The sequence below is a fragment of the Alexandromys fortis genome, unplaced genomic scaffold (assembly GCF_014885135.2).
Source record: "Alexandromys fortis isolate MF-2015 unplaced genomic scaffold, M_Fortis_MF-2015_v1.1 scaffold_77, whole genome shotgun sequence".
NCBI lineage: Eukaryota > Metazoa > Chordata > Mammalia > Rodentia > Cricetidae > Alexandromys > Alexandromys fortis.
Genome location: NW_026067967.1, coordinates 5,668,077 through 5,683,557, shown reverse-complemented (window position 1 = coordinate 5,683,557; position 15,481 = coordinate 5,668,077). Strand labels below are relative to the sequence as shown.

Below are 15,481 nucleotides of genomic sequence, written 5' to 3'. Positions count from 1 at the left end.
TCAAGGGTACCGAGAGTGACCTAGATAAGAAACTTGGTTTTCCCATTAGACAACTTGTAATTCAATGGAAAGGTAACAAGATGCTGGAAGAGTTCAGAGAGAGGCTGTGGAGAGGTAGCAGGGTCCAGGGATCACCCACATTGAAATGTTAATGATTTCTAAAAGCCAAGAGCCAGGGTGGGAAAGTTCAATTGCTCCAGCTCCGTCCATCTGATCCCGGGACTGACATTTTCCTGTCGCCTTTTCCTGCCCAGCGAGACATGAGTGATGGCTCAGAAAGTGCACGCTTCGTCCTGACATTTGAGGGGAAAAAAGGGCTCCATTGATGTTCAGACACACGGAAAGCGCCCTAGCATCCACCCCCCCTCCCCGAAGAGGCAAATTAACCAATTCACTAAGCCTACGGAGGACCAGGCCGAGGAATGGGGTGTGCAACTCTGTGCTGGAACCTGCTTCATTTGTTCCTGGAGCAGGATTTGTCCAGGGAATGACTAGAGACAGTTATAGCTGCAGGTAACTGTCAGTCCAGGTAGCACTTAAAAATTATTTATTTTTATATGTATGAGTATTTTGCTGGCATGTGTCTGACCATCACTTGCATGCCTGGTGCCCTGAGGAAAGGGCACCGGAAGCCCTGGAACTGGAGTTATGCATGGTTGTGAGCTGCCATGTGGGTGCTGGGAATCCAGCCCTGTCACCTGGATGAGTGGCCAGTGCTCTTAACCACTGAGCCATCGCTCCAGGCCCATCAAGTGATGCATTTTATTGTAAAAGTGGGAACCAACCTGGTCACATGACTGGCTACCCGCCTTTCTGCTTTCCTACTGGCATTTGGGATCTTTGTTTGTTTGAATACAGCCATTTCTATGAAATTGAGGTCGGTAGGATGCTCTGACTCGCAGTTTTCCAAGGAGAGAAAAACGACAAGATCCATATAAACCAAGGTGCCCTGCAAAGGCCACAGCTGTGCTGGAGGCTCTGCAGATGGACTGGCCCAAATTTCATTGGTCGAGGAGAGTGGGATGCTGCAGATCTAGAGCCCACATTACCTTGGGCTGCCTTCGGTCTCCTTCATTACTGGCTGCTGGGAGCCATTTACTCTTCTGTGGCATCACGGCACACTGGAATACAGTACCGTCTCAGACTACTGGAGCCCCCAACACCAAAGCTAAGCTACCAGCGAGCATCGGGGACCTGTAGGAGATGACCCTGCTTTGCTGTAACCTAACCCATGTCCCCACCAAGTATCTGGCTTCCCTTAGTTTTGTATTGATTAGTAATGTATTGCTTTAGTACGTCCCCTAGTTTGGTGACTATAAAATTTCCTTAAACTGTGTTCAGAGTAGAACGTGTCACGAGAGCCACCTGAATACATATTCCCAGGTCATGGTCTCCATATCTGACTCAGGATAAGCTACTTCTTACTGATGTTAGCACCAACACCAATAATGACAGAAAAGGCAAAACCACACAACAAAAGAACAGCAGCTTTTCATCTCCCAGCCCATATGCCCGCTCTTCCTATAAAGCTATCACACTTGAAAGCTCTGACCAAGAGTCCAGTGACACAGAGGTGTGTGTGTGTGTGGAGCGGAACCTGAAGGGGCCTGGACACCTGACACAGGAGACTGGCTAATAAGGTGCACTGTACACATGACAACAGCCCTGACGAACACCAATGATAACCCACAATAAAGATGTCGGAGATGCAGTGTTGGGAAGGGGAGCGGGCTATAAAACTGTATGTTTTATTCTGGCTGTGCTTCTTTATGTACTTCTGTATCTGCATATAAAAAATCAACAAGAGCTGGACATAGTGGTGCATGTCTTTTATCCCGGCACTTAGGAGGCAGAGGCAGGGGGATCTCTGTGAGTTCAAGGTTAGCCTGGTCTACAGAGCTAGTTCCAGGACAGCCGGTACTGTTACACAGAGATACCCTGTCTCAAAAAAAAAAAAAAAAAAAAAAAAAAAAAAAATAATAAAAAAAAAAAAAAAAAAAAAAAAAAAAACAACAACAACAAAAACATCATAGAAATAGATTCAAAGGAACCATGCTTTGAATCTGGGTGTTGGGCTTGTAGATACATTTTGTTCTCCTGTAACTAACCAGCAAGGCAAGATCACTCTAAGGGTGATGGAGGAGAGGGAAGAAGCCTTACACACAGCAGGTGTCAGGCTCTAGACAAGGGCATCATACTGGGTTAACAGGTGGAAATGGAGGCCCAGAAGGGCTCTGTGACTTCCAAAGTCCTATGGGGATTTGATGGAACAGCATCTGAATCTAAATCCTTGCGGTGTCAGAGCCCAGGCTCTCAGTTATCCCTGAGGAGTCACGAAGGCTAAAACTAAAACAGTAACCACAAAGCAATGCAGTGCACAGCAGGCACAGCTCTGTCCAAAGCACGGAGCATGTCTGTTTACTGACGTCCTAGCTCTGGACAAAGGTCTCAGCCTCATCACCCTTAGCTTCCTCCTCTTCAAAATGAAGCTTACCACACCCGTCCCAAAGGATCAGAGAGATGACACGTGGCGTTGCCACAGAGCGGTGCCTAAGAGGCTGACAAATGGCAGCTGCATGACCACTGTCACTTGGTATCTTGCTGTCCTTAGCTCCTGTACTTACTGAAAAATTAAGCCAGTTCTGTCGTGGCCCCCCCATCTTTCTTTCCTTCTCTGTATTCCTCATGACTTCCCTGCCATGCCATCTGCAGGCTCCTTCTAGCTGCAGGCGCTCTCTTGTTCCCAGGAGTTGACAGACTTTGGGCACAGAATGAGAGTTATTTGTCCAGCAGATAAAACAGCTTTTATGGGGAGAATCACTGTGAAGCGGGCTGACAGGATCCCACTGGTGACTACGTGGGGCTAATTTTAAATCAAGTAAATATACTGCTTTCTCTCCTGTCTCTGGCTAGACCGTGACTGCAGCAATCAGGGCTACAGTCCCTCACTCCGGGACCCACTGTTTCTGGGGAATGGACTCTGGCACCATGGACCATTTTTTCTGCACTGTGTAGTACTGGGAAGAAGGCCACTTCTGTGTGGCAAGCCTGTGAGTCCGTGGTCAATACGGCTGCTCTTTTAACTGGCAGGCACTGAGAACCGGTGAGAGGCAAGCTGAAGATAAGAGGAAGCAGGATTTTAATTTGCACAGGAATTCTTACTGTAACAATAGACTAAGGAAGCTCTCTTGCCCCTAATTGGCTTTACCAAGACCGCTCCCATGCATTCCTAATGAAGGGGCTGACCTGCTCCCCAAACTTTTCAACCTGCCTGCCTCAGCCTCACCATCTGGCTCTGCCAGTTGCCACCAATGCAGATTCTCCAGTGGGGCCACGGTAATGATGTCCGGTGATGACCAGCCTGGCCTCTGTGGTCAAGGACATGTGACCGCTTCTCCCATGTTGACGCTCTAGTTGTGGGGTGGCTTCCCTCTCTGCAGCTGCCGTTCCCTTATCCCTGAGATGGTAGCATCCATGCTACCTCCGGTGGGACGGAAGGTAGTGAAGTGGGCTCAGTGTGTACCGTGGTTCACAGTATCCTGACTGCTTCTGTGGTGTATCGGGGTTTGCGATGAAGAGGTAAAACAAGGACCTCTGGGGACTTGGGGCGTTAACAGGCCTGAGATTGTTTTAGGGCAGAGGAAGGTTGCTACCCTGACTATTTTGCTTTGGAGACCTACTAGCCCTTTCGAAGAGCAGCTGAGGAGACTCAGGCTTGGCCGACACATTTGTGGAGGGACCTGGGCAAGAACTGAACCCAAACCTGCAGCTATGTAGCTCTGAGCTCTTTCCATGAAAAAAAAATCTGGTTCTGAAGGCACAAAGAAATTGACCCTGTGTGAGAGCAGAGAGTGCAATCTTAGTGGTTGCTGTCTCGCCAGGCACCACATTCCAGGTAGAAGGAGCCCAGCCCAGTGTCCATAGCATGGGCAGTAGGTCCCAGCCCAGGCCATGTGAGGAGAGGCCTTCCCTCAGGGCTGAGAAACCTCCTTCTTCACTCCCAGCATAGCTTCAGGGATGTGAAAGGGGGAGGGGGGATGTGTGAGGACTGTTACTAAAACAGCCATAGACCTGACTTAAGGCTTGCTCCCTTGTGCACTGTCCTAATGTTGAAGTCACGTTGGCAAGATCACTTAAAAACCCTTTAAGGTGGATATTGTTAGTAACCCGTGTTATAGATGAGGTGTCTCAGAGCCGAGCCGGACGGCAGGTATTAACTGAATTTCGTGGTTTTAAAAAAGCGTACTCCCAAATGGTTCCGGTTGCACCATTTACTAAAGGCGTGCTATGTGCTGTGGCTGCAGATGGAGTCCCGGTGACTCTGCTCCTGCTGTTGCCAAGGAAGCACAGCCCGGGCAGCCCTCCTCCCCTAGTTAATCTCAAGTCCAACAAAAGTGGCTTCCTGAGAGCACTGCTGAGGGAACAAGCAGTCAGAGAGCGACCCTGCAGAGAGGACACTGGAGCCTGGTCAGGGCCTGTCTGCACCGCGTGGCCAAGACTCTACTAATGACCTTGAGATCAGAGAAACCCAGGAACAGCCCCCCTTTCACGTGGCACGGCTCAGCTGGGGGCAGGCAGCCCTGCCCTCAGGCAGCAAAGCCCTCAGCAGGCAAGTCTGGGAAAGGCTTGTCATTTCCTTAGGCAGCAGGACACAGAGTCCTCTCTGCTGCACTTGCAGCCACGCGGGTCACAAGTGCACCTAAGGCATGGCTACATGCAGCTGACTGCCCCTCACTTTCACAACATCCTCCTTCGCCTTCAGAAAAGAGCTAATGCAGCTGAATTTTAAACTTAAGTTTGGCCACTCCCTGCCGCTCGAGGGAAGACACTTGCGGGTGTTGCGGCTGATGTTCTGCCTCCACACCTTCTAGAGGAGAGGCTGTGGTTGGCCCCAGAAGCAAAACTTCCATGTCCTGGTTTCCTGTGGCACATGAACCGTGTGACTTACCCTCTGCTTTTTCTATGATCAATTAAGAAGTGGTCCCTACAGCTTCTCAAGTGGGTTTTTTTTTTTTTAATTTGAGCATGCGTTATTAGTGGAGGGCTTCCCTGACGGGAATATCTGCTTTTGACAGGGATGAGGGCGGATGACTTACCTTTACGGACTTGTGGGGTTTATAAAGGGAATGTTCACCGTGAAACCTCGCAGGACAGCCTGGAGACAGGCTCCTGCACTTGGGTGTCCCCTACCCTTTGATCACTGTGGTTTCTTGCCTTCCTGTCCCCGACTGTTACATGACAGATGTGAGGCCCTGTTGTTCTCTGCACACACAGACCCCTGTGTTTGGCTAGGATGACGCCCGTGCAGATGATGGTGACAGTATGAACCACGGCCACCGGCTTTAAGTGGAAGCTGCCACATGTCCTGTGCTGTGTCCGTGTCTAGACACTGCATATCAGGCCAAACTGGGCTACCTGAGACCCCATCTCAAGAAGTGCAAAAAGTCAAAATGAATAAGGAAATAAATAAAAAATAATCCATGCTCACAAATTCTCCCATGGCATGTAGTACCTGCCTTAACAAGAAAGGACGCTGGGGCTCAAAGCGGCTCAGCAACTTGCCCTACCTTTCCGTTTAGTATGAGGTACAGATTAAATTGAAATCCGAGCTGGGCCTAGGCTGACTATACCCTCTCGCTTCCTGATTAAATATAGAGAACCCTGGAAATGACAAGCATGGAGGAAATGGTCAGTCCTTTAGTATCTGAACCTGTTGATCTGCTCACATTTTACCGGCAGTATTTCCCCAGGAGAACAGGCACCTGGGGTGAGATCATGTCACAGCAGACTCGATTTTAGGAGGGCATCTCGATGCATGTTGATGATCATGTCTGACGGACTCCACCCAGTGGCTTCTCCCTGAATGAACATCTTGCTTTGTATGGATTCCATTGTCCCTCAAGGCCCCTGTCCAGTCCACATCTGTGCTTCTGACCTTGGCCTGGAGGGTCTATGACCTTATCAACTTTTAGACAGTTTCCCTCTTTTATAAGACTTGCTTCCAATCCTGCCTTTTCCCTCAAGGACTTTTGCCAGGCAAACGAGACCTCTCCCCTGGCCTTTACTTACTGTCCTACACCTCTGCCTGGCACTGCCCCAATGGTGCCTTTCCTCTGTGACTGTGGAGGGTACCACAGGCTTCACAAGGACATAAGTGAGATGCTGGCCTTCCTGAATAACGACACTTCAGTAGAGCTCTTTTGCGGGTTCTTCATTTGGGTTTGTTGAGACAAAGCCTGGCTTTGCAGCTCAGGCTGCCTTCAAGCCTACTGTTCTATATCAGCCTCCCAGGTGCTGGGGTTATAACTGTACACCCCATGGCTGGCTTGGGTAAAGGTCTTGGGAAAGAACACACAGAGAGAAGCAGGTGGCACCCTCCAGAATGAAGATCTGCTACCTTCCTTCTAGTAGTCCCTTGGCACCCCTAGTTCCCACAGATCTCAGCTGACCCAAGCTCACATACAAAGCTCCATACTTGCAGGACACCGAGGAGACTCGATACCTGAGTAGGGTCTGGGATTCCGTCCTATCCTGCAGCATTGACCTGTCAACACCTGGTCACGCAGACATCCCGTTCGAGAGGAAGAAAGAAGGAAACCGCAGACGTGAAGATGTCCACGGAAGTGCTATACACAGCAAATGGAGCCAGTAGCTGTAGCAGTGGCATGGAAGGAAGCATCTCTTTCTTGCCCTGCAGCGCCTGCAGGAGTAACAACATCCTGGTACCATTAGCCCAGAGTCATTTTGCTCCTTGACACTTGGCACTCGACGTTGCAATTAGTGTCTTCATTACATTATTCTCCAGTCAAAAGCAAATGAACAATCAAAGACACAAAAAAACAAGCAAATAGAACAACCTACTGCTTGGTAATTCTGCTGCCAGGAAGATCACCCCCAAACTGTTCTATTGTGGGCAGCGCCTCAGACTGGAAGCCTTTCTTTCCCGCTGAGCTCAAACATGTTGCCTGAGTCATAATTTCAGTCAGGCTCTGTGTGTTCATTTTTATTCCTGCCTTACAAATAAAAAAAAATGGAGAGCTTGATGAAGACAAGGCTTGCCCAGATGGTGGGGATAGTATCTGAGGAGGGATGGCACAGACAGGATCATGGGCCTCTAAAGGCTATGCACTTATCCCTCCTCTCAGTCCAGGTGCCTGTGCATATGGGCAGGGGCCAAAGGGGGGCATGGGATGTCCTGGTCTACCACTGCCCATCGTACTTCTTTGAGACCGACTCTAACCAAACATGGAGTTGGGCTGGCAGTCAGCAACCCTCAGAGGTCCTTACACTGGGCTTATAGGGAACTGTATAGCTATGCCAGGATTTTTCTGTGGATGCTGGGAATCCAAGTTCTGTCCTCATGCCTATATCCCATGGATCATCCCCCAAGCCTCTCCCATCTTTTTGTGCCTCATGCCTGACTCTGTCCTTTGGAAATGCACAGAGTGCATCTGCTTGTTCTCCGGGACAGCATTTCTGACTGCCCCTACTGGGGAGCTGGGGGTCAGCTGTAAAGAGTACAACCATAGACATCTTCCTACAGGGCAGGGGAGGAACCAATCCTAGAGAGAAAGGCATTGATGCGGGATCCTGTATCCTGACCATTCCTTCCTCCTTATGAAAGACCAGGTTCTGTGGATTCCTCCCTCCGTGCTTTGGTGATAAAGCTAAACTCATGGCTTCCATCCAAAAGACTTGATGTGAGGTTGAAGAGAAAACTTAAGCCCTTAGCTGCTCACTAACACCCAGACCCAATGTGCAACAGGTCTGTTGCTCAAACTACATCTGAGACCTGAGACTGCACAGAGGAGCCGGTTTCGGCTAAGGAATGGGGGAGGGAGCTATCATCACCCCAGCTTCCACCGCTCAAGTGTTCCCTATTCTTCTTATGTCTTCTCACTTGTACCGGAATCCCAGGAGCTGAAACAAACATTTCCGTCACTGTGCTTTGGCCCGTACCTTTCTATGTAGACTATTTACGGTCGACTTAAGCATTCTGTACAGTCCTTAATTCGAGAAAGCTTTTCTGAGCACAGCCACCCTGTGCTGGCTCTGGGCAGGATAACAGGCCACAGGAGGTATGCACTGCAGCCTTCTTGGGATGAGAGGCCTCCTGTCCCTTCCTGTCACACTACCACACTGATGGTGGCCAGTTTAAGAGGCTCTGTGGTTTGAATGAGATATGTCTCCCATAGACATTTGGAATACTTGCTCCCCAGCTGTCTCGGAATATCTTTAAGAATTGGAGCCTTGCTAGAGGAAGTGGGTCACTGGGGGTGGGGCTTGAGGCGTCACAGCTTGGCCCCATTTTCCTGGGCACGCTCGGCTTTCTGATTATGTCTAAAATGCCACTGTCTGTCTCATGCTTTTGCCATTATACTTTCTGTGCCATGATGGGACTGTATTCCTCCTCAAATTCTCAGCTCAGAGCAGCCCGTCTATCCTTAGCCGCCTTTGTCAGGTGTTCTGCCATAGAGATGCGAAAACTAACTCATAAACGGGTGGGGCGTCGGAGATCTCCAGGGAGCCCTCCTGATATATGACACTCCCACATCACTCGGGGTGCTGGGGACGCAGCCCCGCCGCTCCTATTACAACACCCTCCTTCTCTGCAAACCCCATTAATTTCCCAAGCGCACCTCTACCAACCCTTTCCAGACAGCCTCAAGAACCGGATGACTCGGGCTCCACCAGGCCCAGTGCCACAGTAATGTCCAACCAAGGTAAGCTGTCTCTGTACTGCCTCCTGGAAAGCGGCAATGAAGCTTGGCCACGCTCTCACAGTTAAGCTCTCGCCGCTCTGTGCCAGCGTTTACCTAGCCCACACTTGGTCTCTGGTAGAGGTGAAAATATGACCTGGTTATTAAGAAGATCTGTTTCTGCTTCTGAGCATGCAGGAATTCCCATCCAGAGGTGGCTCCGGCTCCTGCTTGTGACCCCCACGCTCTGTATGTTCTGATACGATGTCTGAGGAACTGTGGGCTGCAGGGAGCTGGGTGGGATCAGCTACACACATCACAGCCCAGGCTAAGACAGTTCCAGGAGCAGGAGGGGCAGTCTTCCAGAGCCACCGGAAAGGGCTGCCTCCTCCACCACAGGCTCTGTGCTTAGCTGACTAACGCAGCTCTGTTATCCCTCTACCGCGCAGAAGTAGAAAGGAAAGAAGACTCCCTGAGTTACCCTACTGGAGGGCGCCACGCTTCCTTAGAGATATTACGGTCAAAGCACCTCCGCCCTTCAGGGTGGGCCTGGAGCTGGCGTGGAAGAGCCAGCACCCCGGGGTGCTCTGGGGCCTTCGTGTACGTGGAGAGGCTTTCTCCACCCCTGTTGCAGGGCTCTCCTGCCAGGCAGGTGCCTGAGGCCTCCTCAAGATCGCAATCTGCAGCTCATCTACTGCCTTTTATACGGCTGTTCTGAAGCAAGGGAAGCTGTTGGCTTCACGGGGCTACAGCTGTCAGGGAAGCCAAGTCAGCTTTTGTCCTAGTTACAGAAAAGACGGGGGGGGGGGGTGCACTGTAGATGACAGTTCCTTTTGTGACTGCTGTCCTGGAACAGCCAGACCTCCCTCCAACTGTGTTCCGACAAGCGCCCTGTTTGCCTCCTCGCTGCCCTGGTGACTCAGGCAGGCCAGAAAGCCGGCAGGCCACAGCGAGGCAGGCTGGCTAGGCCCAGGTCTTCCCTCAGAAGATAAGGAGGTAGATACTCTGCATTGTGACGATGACACACGTCATACCGGTGTGTGTGTGTGTGTGTGTGTGCGTGTGTGTGTGTGTGTGTGTGCAGGGCAGGGTAGCTACTCTGTATAAACTTTCTTGCCCAGATTGCATGGCCACCCTGTGATGTAACCACTTGTGGTTCCCACTGCACAGATATGAAAACTTGTAAGCAGTGGAGCTGAGGTCCTAAAGTCGGCGGCCTGATTTCCGGAGCCAATCTCTTCAGGGGCATCCGTCACTCAGGCGCGCCGTTCCTGTTACAGGAACGGTATGGAAACGGGAGGCTGAGGTTCTGAGGGGTTTAGAAAGGGGTCCACACTTGCTCAGTGGATAAGGATCAGATGTGGGGCCGGCGGTGGAGTCCTTCAACATCACCTGTTCGAGCTCAGGACTGTGTCTACAGGCGCAGTTTGGGAGATCCCAGGTCTTGGTGGAGTGGCAGCTATGCCATTTACTGCCTGGAGGATCCTGGAAAGCTGGCGCGTGCTCTGAGCCTTAGATCCCCACGAGAAAGTCATACTGATTCCACAGAACCATTGGGAGGGTCCAGAAGGAAGCAGCATGTCCTGGATCTGGTCCAATGCTAAGGTCACATTTAAGATATACCACCCCCTCGCCCCCCGCCAAAAAAACCCCAAAACACCGAGATTGGAAAGCTAGCGTATGAGGGTAAAGAGTGAGTTCCAGAGAGCAAAAGTAAAGTTCCCAAAAGTGCCGGGATGCCTGTGGCTGGGGGCCACATTCCCAATCTAACCACATGGCAGGGAGTGAGTCACTTTAGCTCTGTGGGTCCCAGGGTCCTCAACCTCAAATGGGGTCCTAACCCACTGGGGTCAGGAGATTTCAATGGTGAAGTACACGTGAGATGTGTGGGCTAGAAAGGGGCCCGTGGAAACGTCAGAGCTAAGAGATGCTGATCTTGTGGACGACAGAGGCCACTGTCACTCTTCCCAGGCTACATGTATTGCTGTTTTACTGAAAATGCTCTAAGCGTGATGAAGACGCAGTAAAGCATCATCTACACGACGGCACAACATCGCCCTCCAGCCCCTTCCTCCATGTGGTTCCGAAGCAGATTGCTCTGGAAAAGGAAAGGTAAGGTCGTCAGTGGAGACCAGCGAGGATCTGAGAGCCTAACAGGAGGAGTCAGGTGGGGTGAGCATCCCTAGCTGCCTGTCTGAATGCCAGTCCTTTGGCATAAAGGAGACCTGTGCGGACCCCTATGAAGACATCACAAGAATGTGAGCAGGTCCTCCGTGGGGGGAGGGCTCCACCCCGGCCCCACAAAGCTTGCTGGGGGAAGCGGGCTGAGAGAGCCCAAAGGCAAGGTTCCATGAGAGTTAACTTTGCTTTCTCTATTTTCCCATGGAAATGCCAGTAAATATGTCTGAAACTGAAAGGTCACTGGCTGCTCATTTCTTCAGCACAGTTCCCAACCAAGAGGCTAAAGGGCAAGTAGCTCTGTCAGGATCACCACCCTGGCATGGCTGCCCTGGGCAGGTATTAGAAGCCACATTCTTTCCCGCCCTTTGCTCTGTCTCCCCTCTGCTGGCTACTAGGGGATGCAATTCTTATCTGGAATTTGATAGGCTGTAGAAAATGATTACAAATGAAAAGGTTATTCATAATTTTTAAATGAGTTAATTAGTAAACCCAGTCAGACTTGCTCATTGCAGTAATTAATAATTGATTATACTTGAAATTAAACACAATTTTTCATCAAAAATCTAATTAAATATCTGCGCTTTTTTTGCCTGTTGATTAGATCAGTTGGTCTGCTGGAAAAGAGTCTTTGTTAAGGATATTTGTGCTTGGCTGAAACAATTAATTTGATCTTTAATAATTGATAGTTCCTTACAAGTTAGTCATCACAGCCTGCAATTAGGGCCGAGCAAGATGCCTGTGTGCCCATTCTAGCCCTCATCAGGGAAAGAGATCAGATCCTAAGGTTGCCACGGCCAGCCCTTGAGATGTGGGGTGACCAGTCCCCACACAGGCAGTGCTTAACTCCAGCCTCACAGGCATTATTCTGGGGAATCAGTGAGCTGTCTGAGGGTGAGCCGTTGCTACGTGGGAGCGCTGGTCTCTAGGACTGTCTGGTACCCAGGCCATGCTCTTCCCAAGCCCTCACTGAGTCTATGCTAATGACAGAGGGGACGCCCAGACCCTCTTGGTGTCTTCCCTGGGTGTGACTGCTACAGTCCAGCCTTACGTTCCTTATCACAAACCTGTATTTACTCTTAATAAGCTCATGCTACTAATGGAATGAACCTCTGATTGGCGCTGCAAATCCTGCTAAAGTTATCGTCTACCTACGTCCTTTCTCTCCAGGCCCACGCCATTATTATCTTAGTTGGAGCTATCAACTTTTCCAGACTAGTTCCTTGTAACCACTTCCCAACAGCTCTGCCATTGGTTCCTTCTTCGTGTAATGAAAACCTAACTGTGGCCTACCACTGCCGAGAGCTCTTCTGATTATCCATCCAATAATATGCCCACCCTGTTTGCTCCAAGGTGACCATGACAGGCATCACTAATCAATCACAGAGGTTCCTTTTTATCTCATTGGAATATAGCCTCAGGATTCATACAATGTAGCTTTCCAGGCAACAACCATAAATTAATTGGTAAAAGACATACGAATTGTACACCAGCTTGTTTTGGAGCTATGCATTCTCGAAGCCTATATTCATAAGGGGAAACAAGACCTGGCATAGGGAGATAGTAGGATATTCTCAGGAGTGTCACCTTCCTGACTGTTTTTAGGAAACCGAGGACCTCGTAGAGGGAAGTGAACTTAGAGTTTACATCATCACTTGAAACCCGTCTATGTTTAAAACATTATTTTCATTTCTGAAACAAGTGGTGGTTCGTGTTCCATTGACCTTTTTCTATGATGGCATGGTACTGCCTCTCAAGACAGGCTCACTTTGCATCCGTAGTGACAGCCTGCTAGACAGGGAAGTCCTCTGTCTTTCTTTGACCTCGGCTGGTCAGTTATAATTCTACCTACTGGCCTATACTGATAATCCCATTTACTTCCAGAAATCTCTCTGAACTCCTTAGCATGGGTTCAAGGCCTTCTCAGGCTAGGATCACCTACCTTCATCCTCGGAAAAGACATCCAGAGCTAAGCCAAACCCACTCTGGATGCCTTTCCTCACAGGTTTATTACCATAGAGGTCGCAGGCTCCTCACTCAGCCCACTTACTCTTCCAATTGATTGCTTTCCCAGGAGAAAATCAAAGCGGGGACTCAGAAGTAGGAGACCAGATTTTGCTAGAAATGTGTCCAAAGAATGCCAAGGAGAAGCCGTCCTGCAGGAGCAGGGCCACAGGTCACAGAACAGGGGACTTTCTTACATAACCCAGAGTAGACCTGGGGTTGGGTAGAAAATTCGCAGCCAGGATGGCTCTGAACCTCGGCTCCTCCCTCAGTCAGCTCCCCACTCCTGGGGGCCTGTTGTTTCTCATGCAGGATTTCCTTGGGCTCTGACTGTATTTTAACAACCATGACGGCTTCCACAACACACTATCAGTCACCCAGCTGAAATCCACCCGGAGCAGTCCTGGTGGTTTCCTTTCCTCTCCCGAACTGCTCACCTTGGCCTTCCTGACCCACACACAGAGGCAAGAACGCTCCTATGTTGTAGGCCATGGACCACAGCAGGGCAAGGTTTCTTGGTACAACCTGTGTCCTACGACCGCGTTGCTGGTGCGGTGCCTTTGGTGACCCCAGGTGCTTTGATGGCCACCCTCTGGGACAAAGGGGCATCATGGGGAGCTGGGGGTGGGGTGGGGAGAACGTGCTTACCCACAAAGTATGCGAGCAGGATGACCAGGGTAGCCGAGATGACGATGGCGCTCAGGGCGGCACACTTCCAGTTGCAATACTTGGAGGGCTTCTTGAGGTTAAAGGCTGGCCGGGAGAAGGTGCTGCGGGGCAGGGGCCGGGGTGGGGGCGAGTACACGGTGCTAGACGTGAGGGGGTACCCTGGGGATGTGGTGCAGAAGAGCGGGGAGGTGCCTCCTGGCTTGAAGAGGAAGTGCCTGTGGATGGAGAGAGGCGGGAAGGTGTCAGCATCTGCCTGCCAACCAGGCGCCCAGGCCAACCTGCAGGAGAGACGCACGGAAGAAGAGACATGCAGAGAAGCCTGGAGAAAGAGAAAGAGAGAGAGAGAGAATCATCACAGAGAAGATGACAGGGTCAGGAAAAGTCACGAACCGGACCACAAACGGGGCACAAGAAGACACGTTTCCACAGAGCACTAACAGGACAGGAAGCCCCACCCAAGGCAGAAGGCACTACTCACTCAACAGAGGTGGCCCTGAAGTCCTTTTCCTGGGAACCGTGGAGCTGGGGTAGGGGGATGGCTCTTGGGAAATAAACTCTGTTCTCTAAAGTCATTACAATAGCTTAGGGGTGTCTAAAGTCCTGCCTGTCTCCTGGAGGTCACTGTTGCTCTAATACCTGCGTTCCAGTGCACCTTGGTAAGGCACTGGAAGCCCTTCTTTTTAAAAGGCGCTTTGCTGGGGTAGAAGTCATGGAGTCACCATAAGCTCTGCCCATGGCTGGTAACAATGCCCTCACAGCCTCAGGAGCCTTAGCTGCAGCGCTACTCGAAAGCTATGTGGAGGAAAGACAGGCAGCTCCATCCTGTAGCCCAGCTGCAATCTTGAAGGCAGTGGAGAATGTCAAAGCACGTGATTGCGGTCGAATCATGAAAAATCCTGCATAACATGGCCCGAGCCATAGCCATGGGAGGACTTGTGCAAACCCTGTGTGGACTGCGTGATTTGTACCGCATGGCCTTGGAATCTTAGGACAAACCCACTCCTCCCAGGCTAGAAGACATTCGGACCACAGAATATACACTCGATGCCGGAATACGTGAGACACAGGGCCTGTGCTGTATAAAAACTGCGACATGAGATGGTTTCCAGAATGGGGAAGGCAGCCGATGGGATGCTGAGAGCCGCATATTAACAAGACCACTGTTAATATGCTGGGGGCGGGGGCGGGGGCGGGGGCGGGGTAGGGTATTCCAAGGACAGACTTCGCAAGTGGGACGTGGACTTGGGGAATGCTCATGCAACACGGCATCGCTTCTCCCAGGAGTTCCCAGGGAAAGGTCTCAGGGGTTTGCATGCAAGCGCAGGGGCCACACGGAGAGCACACACGAAGGAGGAGCGTGGGGTGGGGGGAGGGGAGGTGCCACCTACCCGTCACTGTAAGCCCCATCATGGCGGGAGGCGCTGAGAATGTCCATCTCAATGAGGTTGTCCTGCAATGTCCCTAGGAATGGCTGCTTGCCTAGGTTTCTACACACACATGGAGACATGAATGAAGCCATGAGTCATGCATGCATCGATGAAGGGGAGAGTATAGAAACAAATGAAGAGTGGCTGTCGGGTGCGGCTGTGCGCGAGGCCAGCGGGGACGAAGGGTCCAGGCAACAGGTCGGTGTGCAAAGCCACGTGTGCAAAGGATCCACCTGGCGCACAGCATTTAGAGGGAGGGCTCTCTATACAAACCCGCGTGGCTGGAAGCTGTGTGTATCCAACTCCAGTTCTCAGCTGGGAGGACTGGAAGGTGCCCAGCAGTGGGCTAGGCACATTATATGCATTTTCTCAAATTTCCAAACTAGATGCTATGCAAGGAAGTCAGGGTGATCCCAGTACTACAGATGAGGGCACCAGGATAGGGAACTGTAGTGGGACGCGCCAAGGTCACCAGCAACAAGGTTCAAAGCAAGAATTTGAACT

General features: G+C 50.9%; 1 protein-coding gene across 9 annotated transcripts in view; it reads right to left on the bottom strand.

Annotated features, from left to right (window-relative positions):
* Tenm4 (teneurin transmembrane protein 4) overlaps positions 1-15,481 on the bottom strand; it is a 652,091-nt gene that overhangs the window by 165,188 nt on the left and 471,422 nt on the right. For 8 of the 9 annotated variants that reach the window (XM_050154435.1, XM_050154436.1, XM_050154432.1 and 5 more), the window contains 2 exons: positions 14,939-15,037; positions 13,530-13,765 (listed from right to left, as the gene is read on the bottom strand). In XM_050154435.1, the coding sequence (XP_050010392.1) occupies positions 13,530-13,765; positions 14,939-15,037 (335 nt within the window). The remainder of the gene's footprint in view (positions 1-13,529; positions 13,766-14,938; positions 15,038-15,481) is intronic. The other variant, XM_050154434.1, reaches the window with a different exon arrangement.